The sequence below is a fragment of the Medicago sativa genome, chromosome 6 (assembly GCF_051527215.1).
Source record: "Medicago sativa cultivar Bolivia chromosome 6, Bolivia_mono, whole genome shotgun sequence".
In the NCBI taxonomy this organism is placed as follows: domain Eukaryota; kingdom Viridiplantae; phylum Streptophyta; class Magnoliopsida; order Fabales; family Fabaceae; genus Medicago; species Medicago sativa.
The window spans coordinates 6939074-6948804 of record NC_140754.1 but is presented as its reverse complement, the minus strand read 5'-3'; the positions used below and the strand labels follow the sequence as shown (position 1 = coordinate 6948804).

Genomic DNA, 9731 nt, shown 5'->3' with positions numbered 1-9731 from the left:
TTCAAACTACAACTGCCACAAGTCGACAGTTTTGCTTATTTGAAAACAAACTTAAAATACAAACTGACTTAAAGAATAACTGTTGATAACCGCCTTCGAAAACTGCTCTGTCGAAGTCTTCTACCATCTTCGAACCTAAATTTGCTTTCAATACAACACTCTGTTCGAATCTTCTTTAAATCTAGGTCAACTATACTTTGACCACATTTATTACAGCTAGTAAAATATATTGGCTAACAAATTGCCCCCCAGAAACGCCATTTTCGATTTCACCGAAGAAGAAAAAGACGTTTTTGAAAAAATAACTAACATTCTCCATCGAAATGAATGATGTCAGTATTTAATTCAAAACTAATTCAAATTTCCTTTAAATACTGACCCCACAATCTTAGTTAGTGGGCCACGTTCTCTAATATTGGAAAAGACGCCATTTTTAATGGTAAAACTGTCAAAATAAGATCTTGACATGTGTCATGATCAGAGGTCCATATAGAAACAAACTCACCTTTACTCTTCTCACTTTTCACCATTTCATTTTCACTTTCACTGTTCCTCTTCTCCGCCAAAATTCTCTCAAAGAAAAAACTTCGAATTTTCTGCAACTCCTATCTTTAAACACGAAATCTTCACTATTCATCAACTTCTCACAAAAACATTGAAACAATGACAAACACAGCAGGAACTTCTCATGTGAATCGCGAAGAACCCATTGATTTCACTGAAGAAATCGCCAATGCTGCTCCTGCTTTTGTGAACGAACCAGAGATCAATGAAGCTGAAAAAGCTATCTGGAAAACCCAGGTAATCATCCCTTGTACTGATACTCCACATGCATTCTTAGGCCCCATTTCTCTAGAACCTGAAACTCCAGAAATTAACTCTCTTTTTCCATGTATTGAAACTCAACCTCCTTTAATTTTCACAAAAGGTCCTTTTGACCTAAGTTTTGTAAAATCCAAAATTAGGACTGAACCAAAACCTTCTCCAGAATACATTGCTTGGTTAGACAAAGTTCAAAAACAAAAGGGACAATTCTGGAAGGAGAAAGGGATTTTTGATCTCATCCAAATATCTCGATATGGTCCAAAATACCATAATGAATTGATATTTGCTGCTTTACATTTTTGGAACCCATCGAACAACAGCCTTCACTTGAAATGTGGAATGCTCACTCCTACCCTTTTAGATGTGGCCGGCCTTACTAGCTTAAAACCAACTGGATACACCTTTAATCCAGATGTTACCACCTCTCAATACTCAGTAAATTTCGATAGCCCTGCCTATGGTTTGTTTATAGCTAACAACCATGATACCAAATGTGCTGAAGTATCTGCAGATGAACATGTAGCTTTCTTGACCTACTGGTTATCTATGCATGTTTTTTGCTCAAGGTCAGTACAAGTCCCTAAGAAATTCATGTGTCTAGCTAATCAGTTACATGAAGGAACAGATATCTGTTTAAGCAAACTGATTCTAGGTTCTTTGTATGAAACCCTTAACCATACAACTAATAATCTTAGAGATTATCCCCGAACTGGTGGGAATTTAGTTGTATCAGGACCCATATGGTTGTTCCAACTATGGCTTTTAGCCATTTTTGGATCAAAACTTGCTTCGATCCTACCTTCCTCTTACACATCAGCATACTCAGAAAGGACCACTGAAGGTATAGGCTTAGCTATGTTTCACCCTGATGGGAACAAATCTTCGCAACAACTTTTTGAGAATGCTTACAAAACCTTGCTTGATTGTCCCATTTTCACCCCTATAATGGCACCATTTACCACTAGGAAATATGGACCTAACTGGTTCAAAGAGGATTTTCCCACTACTTCGAAAACAGCCAACAAAACAGAAATCAATGCTATATGGGAAGCTTATTTGACCCCTACCTATCTATCTAGCAGACTTACACCTGGTAGCCCTTATGGAGTATATGGTTACCAACCTAACCATGTAGCTAGACAGTTTGGTATGGTTCAATCGAAACCTAGCTCTTTGTTCAAAAGTATAAGTGAATGGAAAATTCCTCTGATCGAACCTGTGTGGAAATCCATAATTCAAGCCAAGAGAACAACTATGTTCGAGCCTACATATTTCTCAACATCATTTGCATGCTCTGAAACATTCTTTCGATGGTGGCGAAATTATTACATACGCCAATCCAATCGAGGGAATCCTGATGAATTGCTGCCTCAACTGACCAGTACTTTTCACACTTTGCAGAACAAAGACAAGAAGACTAGAGGTACGCACATTAAAGAAATTCAGCAATTTCAAAGATATTATCAAACAGCATATAACCCTTTACATCCAAGGAGGACAGTATATTATGCTGCTCAGACCTTGAGAGACAAAATTCGAGAAAAAATTCCAGAAACAATTTTTCCCCCTGGAACACCCAATAAATATCTTTATGTTTTAGAAAAGAAAATGAGACTAGCAAAATTTCCATCTTGTAATCTTGCTTTGGCCTTTAGGCCACCATACCCAAAATGGTTACTTTATAATTTCAAAATCCCACAGAATAATTTAGTAACCTATGCTAAATGCAATTTATATCAATATAGTGGTGAACTTGGCTATGAATTATCCCAAGTTCGAATCGAAACTCCCAGTATCATGGGTATGATTTTTTCCTTTACTAAAATATATTAATACTATTTTTAGAAAAAATAGTACTTATCTGTATAATCACATATTTCAGCTTTGCCTTTAACTCCAGGAGAAACAAAGCTCGATGATGCCAGCTCCCAGAACACCTCTAAAAGCAAGTCTGACAAGAAGAAAAAGAAAGCTTCCCAAACTAAAGAAGTTGAATCGAAGAAATCTGAGGCTGCATCGAAGGAACCTCCTAAATCAAAGGAACCCAAAGTGAAAACAACTTCATCGAAAAGACCTTCTAGATCGAAGAACAAAAAAGAACAAGCAACTGTCGATCTCTCTGATGATGATGACGAGGTGAAGATAACTAAAGAACAGATCGAAGCTTCCAAAGTAACACTTCCCAAAGTCAATACTGAAGGAAGAAGAAAAAGAAAACAAGAACAAATATCACTTGTCCAAGAAAAGGAAGTCGAAGTGGAAGCTTCTGAAGGTTCTCCCACCATCTCACCATCTAAACCATTCAAACGTCTTCGAAAGAATTCTCACTCTAGTGCTCATTCACATGTTGGTGATAATGGTTCGAAGGTATTTTATCAAAACCATATTTTATACGAAATATTTCTAAGTGCCTTGTTTTAAGCATTTATCTTATTCTTTTTAGGGTATCGAACAAGAACAAGCTAATCCATCACAACATGGGCAAGACCTTCCTTCTTTGAAGACCACTTCACCAATTGCTGAAGACAAAGAAGATGAGCATGATGATGCTAGCAGTCCAGAAGGTCTTAAAGTGAATCTTTCTCAACAACAACAAACAGAAACACCCACTGATGACTTGGTAAATGATGAATCACTCAACAATGATCAATCTTATTCTGCACCCACCCTTGGAGATAATGTATCAATCTTTGCTACTGGAGATACAAAAATCACTACTCGACAAGATGCTCCTGGTGATGCAGAGATGATTGCTCAACAAGATACTCCTATGATCGATCTGGAAGAAATCGATCGATTGGCCAAAGATGATCCTTTCAACGCTTTTGCCTTGATAGCTAAGAGTAATACTCTTTTCTCAACTAGCACTGGCCAAACTTCTGATTCATCCAAGGGAAATCCCTCTGAGACTTCAAAGAACAACCTGCTAGCAGAATTTCAAAAGAAGATCATCGAAGCCAACTTGCTAGAGTTGATTGAAAAGGATGCTGGAGCTCTTGCTGAAATCAGGAGTTTATTTGAAAAGCTTGGTGCTCTCCCAACTGGTTGGAAATTTCGAAACCTGTTTAACTATCTTGAACCAATGTTGGAGAGTGCTAATCAAAACTTCCAGAAGAGGAAAACTGATCAAGCTCAAATGGAAGAGAAGAAAGCGTATCATGATCAAATTGTGATCGAACTGTCATTCTTCCAAGAAAAATTTAAAACTCTTCAGCAAGAAAGAAACAATGCGAAGCAGCAAGTGGTTGACATCGATGCCAAGATTAAAGAGCTGGAAGCTCAGAAAGCTGAAATTTTGGCTAAGGATGAAGCCAGAAATCAAGAAGCCAATGAAGCTGTTAACAAATTCAAGCTCTCCAAGGAACTAGAGTCTACCATTGCTCAACTTGCAAGTGACAACCATGCTCTCGATACTCAACTGGCTGAATACAAGAGCCAAATCGAGAAACTCATCTCATCATTTGAGATTTAGTTCTGTTTCTATTTTATTCTCTAAGACTTTTATTTTATTTCAGCCTTATCGAATATCTTGGTCTGTAATGTCTTTATAACAATTTATGGACCATTTTCTGTTTCGAATGACAATTTCTTTTCAATCATCGAAATTCCTTTCTTATTTTCTTATATCGAATTCAAATTTTATTTAAATCCAAATAAGATTGGAACAATTTCCAAGACATTTTAATGATGAGGAAACAAAAAAGTAACTTTTTTGTTTAACCCAACAAGTTAAACTTGTCTAGGAAGTTGAAAAGAAATAAAACAAATAAATAACCTTTTAACACAGATTAATCCTTTTAAAAGAAAACCTTTAAAACTTCCCTCAGATTACAAAGTTAAGTAACCATTGGCCATCAGAATAACTGTTCCCATGTGTCATCATCTTCAAAGCAAGAAGAACCGTCTGATTGAACCACTTCTTTCAACTTCCCTCCCCTATAAATATGATTTTCCTTTTATAAAAATCACTCTTTTCTTTGTTTCGTCTTCGTCTGAAAAATCCTTCTTACTCAAAGCTTTCTTTCCTAAATCATCATGACCACCATTGATAATCTGAGTGATGATCTTTTAGTCAAGATTGCTGCTAAGATTGCTGCTCAAAGCAGGAAAGATCTTTTCGCCTTTCGCCATACCAGTAGCAGGCATTGGCGTGTCAGTGAGGATTCTGAAGTTTCTATGGCTTTTGGAAATGATGTCCTCTACTTCCTCTACGACCCCAATGAATGGTACAACAATGCTATGGTGGCTCATTCTAAGTTTGCTTTTAAACTTAGACTCTGGAATCATGGCAACGCCATGTTCTGTATTCTTCGAAGCACTCAACACATGTTGGATGCTAATCCAAACATTGAAGAAATGAAACGCCTCCTCACTACTGCTATCAACGCCACTGGCTCTCTGAGTGCAAGGTACTACCGTCTTCTCATCAATGCACTCTCCATGCCTATGCCAGAAAACATCCTCGAAGACTTCGAAGATCTTGCATGGACACATCGATTGGCAGAATTTCGAAGCGACATTTTGGGAGGGACTTCAACTTATCGATTTTGCTGTCCTTGGTGGAATAGGCCCATGCCTATTTGGCTTACTAAGCGTCGTTTTTGCAACAACTACCACAACTGTGCAGGAGATGGGAGAATTGGAGGCTGGTATGCACTTCTACCTGGGCCAGATCATGAATACTACTTGGTCAATGCTTGCTTCAGGTGTCGTCTCGATACGGAAATTCGCTGGTTTCTCGATCGTTTTGGGATTGTAACTGAATGGTGAAAACCATCTTTAAATGCTTTTTAGTCTTTAAGTATTTTATGTTTTCTTTTGTAATGGTTTTTCCATTTTAAGCATTTCGATGTAACCTGCCCATCAGTTGGCATTTTTAAATTAATGCCAAGTTTTTATTTCGAATCAAATTACTCTTGTGTAATTTTAATTTCTTGTAACATCGGTTTATATTTTTTCAAATATTTACCGTTTATGCGTAGAATTCTCTGATCTTCTTGTAGTTCTTCGATCTCATACGCATTATTCGAAAAAACTCTTAGAATTTTCCATGGTCCTTCCCAACTAGGAGACCATTTTCCTAAACATCGATCCTTTTTATCCATAGGCAAGATAACTTTCCAAACTAAGTCCCCTTGCAGGAATAATTTCGATTTAACTCTTTTGTTATAGGCTTTTGCTATTCTTTCTTTTTGCTTTGTAAGCACTTCTAAAGCCATTAATCTTTCTTCATCAATATCTACTAATTCACCCAACATCATATCCAAATATTGATTTGTTGGAATTTCGATTTGTCTTTGAATTCGAGTAGATTGAAGTAAGATTTCTGTTGGCAATACAGCATCATGGCCAAATGTTAATCGAAAAGGAGTAGTATTTATAGATTCTTTAGGAGAAGTTCGAACTGCCCATAAAGCTTCATAAAGAAACTCATGCCATTCTTTGGGTTTTTTCTTTTGGCTAGCTTTTCTTTTGATTATAGTAATCAAATTCTTATTTGCTGCTTCTACCTGACCATTTGCCTGAGCATAATATGGTGTTGAAGTCAACAATTTATATCCTATTTCTTCAGCAAATTTTACCATCTTTCGACCAGTAAATACAGATCCTTGATCTGTAGTAATAGTTTCTGGTATGCCAAATCTATAAATAATAAATTTTTGAATGAAGTTTATAACTTCATCTTGAGTAACATCTTTTAGTGGAACAACTTCTATCCATTTAGTGAAATAATCTATTCCAACCAAAATATATTTGTAGCCTTTGGATGACTTAGGTTTGATTTCCCCAATTACATCTAAAGCCCATCCTCTTAATGGCCAAGGTTTCACTATTGAATGTAATTCACTAGCTGGTACTTTTTGAATTCCAGCATGTTCTTGACATTCTTTACAACCTTTAGCAAAATTTATGCAATCTTTTAACAAGGTTGGCCAATAAACACCTTGTCGAAACAAAAGTCATTTTATTTTATGGCCTGCTTGATGTGTACCACAAGCACCACTATGAGTATTCGATACAGCCAAATATGCTTCTGCTTCACTAAGACATTTAAGTAAAACTCCTTCTGGAGTCTTTTTAAATAATTCATTGCCTATTATCACATAACTCAAGGCTCTATATTTGACTTTTCTACAAGTTGTGCCATCTGGATTTTCCAAAAAATTGACTATGGGTTTTCGCCAATCATTATCATCCAAATTGTTAATGACCAAAATTTCAGAAAATTTTGCACTCTGAAGGTATCCTTGAGATGCTTCCATGCCCCCAAGTTTTGGTCTTAACAATTTGTTAGGCACAATGTCTATCGAATTACGCTTTGTTTTAATTTCAATAACCTCTTGCTCTTGTTCCTTCGAAAGTTTGTATCCAGAAGCTAATTGAGCTAAATCATTAGCTTCTTGATTTTCTGCTCTAGGAACATGTTGAACTTCAATTTGAACAAAATGTTTAAGTAATGCATTAACTATAGTGTAATACATTATCAAAGTTTCTTTGAGGCATTTATATTCTTTTGTTATTTGCTTTATTACTAATTCAGAATCACCTCTAATAATTAAACATTTTGCCCCCAGTTCGAGCAAAATCTCTAAACCATTTATTAAGGCTTCATATTCTGCCTCATTATTCGAACAATATTGGCTAATTCGAAATTTATATTTGGTTACTTCATTTGTTGGTGAAACAATAACTATACCTATTCCAGAACCATTTTTATGACTAGACCCGTCGAAATACAATGTCCATGGAAATGTTTCGATGCCCCCAGTCACAGGTTCTTCAATGGAATGATCAGCAATAAAATCAGCCACTATTTGGCCTTTCACAGTTTTCAAAGATTGATAAGTTAAAGAATATTCTGTGAGTGCCAAAGCCCATTTACCAACTCTACTATGCAGAATAGGTTTAGATAACATGTGCTTAATAATATCGAAATGGGAATAAACATAAACATCAAAAGGTCTTATATAATGCTTAAGTTTCACACATGAGAAATACAAACAAAGACATAATTTTTCACTAGGATGATATCTTGTTTCAACATCACTTAAAACTCTACTAAGATAATAAATGGCTCTTTCTACACCATTTTCATCCTCTTGTGCTAACATACTCCCTATAGTTCTTTCAGATGATGCTATATATAACTTCATCTTTTTGTCTTTCAACAAAGGTGAAAGAATAGGAGGATTAGATAAATATGACTTTATGTCTTCAAATGCCTTTTGGTGTTCAGGCTCCCATCTAAAAATTTCCTCTTTCTTTAATCGAAGTAATGACGAGAATGCTTGTGCTCTGCCACTTAGATTAGATATAAATCTTCTGAGGAAATTTATTTTGCCTAATAAAGACTGCAACTCTTTTTTGGTAGAGGGTGCTTTAGCCTCCATTATAGCTTTAGTCTTATTTTGATTGATTTCGATGCCCTTTTTATGGACAACAAATCCTAAAAAATCACCTGCACAAACACCAAACGCACATTTTAATGGATTCATTTTTAATCCATATTGTCTCATCCTTTCGAATGATAAACGTAAATGTTCTAAGTGTTTGTTTTCAGAAGATGATTTCACAACAATATCATCAATGTAAATTTGCATAAAATCTTCAATTAAATCATGAAACATTGAATTCATTGCTCTTTGATATGTAGCACCAGCATTTTTAAGACCAAATGGCATTACTATCCACTCATAACATCCTAATGCCCCTGGGCATCGAAATGCTGTTTTAGAAACATCTTCTTCAGCAATAAATATTTGATTATAACCTGAATAACCATCAAGCATACTCAAATATTCGAAACCTGCTGCAGAATCTACCAACATTTCTGCTACTGGCATAGGATATTCATCTTTAGGAGTGGCGAGATTTAAATCTCTAAAATCAATACAAACTCTTATACTTCCATTTTTCTTTTTAACAGGAACTACATTAGCTAACCAATCAACATACCTTGCAGGTCTGATGAAGCCACATTTGAGGAGTCTTTCGATCTCTTCTTTTATTTTTGGTAGAATCTCTGGTGCAAACCTTCTTGGAATTTGCTTCACTGGTTTCTTGTCTGTCCTGATTGGCAATTGCAACTCTACAACCTTTCTACTCAAACCAGGCATTTCATGATAATCCCAAGCAAAGCAATCCTTGTAATTTTTCAAAAGCGCCACAATTCGATCTCTGAAGCTCTTAGGAATCTTTGAACTTATGTATGTTGGTCTTTTTACAGAACCATCTCCTATATCCACTTCTTCAAGAGGATCTTGGGCCTTCATTTTTATTGTAGATTCCATTGGATCTTCTTCAAAACCCAAAGGTTCATCATCGTAAATACAGTCTAATTTTTGATCATCAACGAGGTCATCAGAATTATTTTCTACTGAAGCATCGAAGACCTCTTCTTCTTTGGCTGTTTCAGCCAAATCGAAGTTTTTCTCGGCTACATAAGCCGTAATCTTTTCCCATATGCTGGGCTCAACCATTGATCAATTATTGATATCCCACCCAGTTGGTGAGATTCCATTTGCTGAATATCCTTGGTCATCAGTAACCCTCTTGTACGAAGTACTTCTTGTCTTCAGCAAATCTGTTTCCTTTATAGGTATCTTCTCATGGCAATCTTCATTGTTCACCACTACGAAGTCATCGTCGAATGCAGTTTTCCAACGAAAACCCCATTCTGGTGCAAGTTTTACAAAGAATTTTTCTTCTTTAGTCATAGAACTTGATGCATCATTTTCCATGAATGGTGCAATATATTGAAGCTGTTTGTCAAAGTTCTTTTTGTTGATATCTTGATTATCAACTTCAGCTTTGAAATAATAACTCTGATCAGCCTCAATATTCTCTACCAAACCATCTTTCCTCCAAATCACAATCCTTTGATGCATTGTAGAAGGAACTGCACC

The 9731-nt window shown here is 36.0% G+C and overlaps 1 protein-coding gene across 1 annotated transcript; it reads right to left on the bottom strand.

The window, feature by feature from the left end:
* Positions 1-7821: 7821 nt before the first annotated feature.
* On the bottom strand, positions 7822-9396 carry LOC146912432 (uncharacterized). Its single transcript, XM_085717651.1, has 2 exons — positions 8782-9396; positions 7822-8284 (listed from the first exon to the last, which is right to left on the bottom strand). The coding sequence occupies exons 1-2, from the start codon at positions 9303-9305 to the stop codon at positions 8281-8283; spliced, it is 528 nt and encodes a 175-aa protein (XP_085573777.1). The 5' UTR covers positions 9306-9396; the 3' UTR covers positions 7822-8280.
* Between the last annotated feature and the right edge of the window lie 335 nt (positions 9397-9731).

Coding starts and splice junctions, on each gene's coding strand:
- LOC146912432 (XM_085717651.1), bottom strand. CDS start 9,305: ATGGTTGAGCCCAGCATATGGGAAAAGATTACGGCTTATGTAGCCGAG.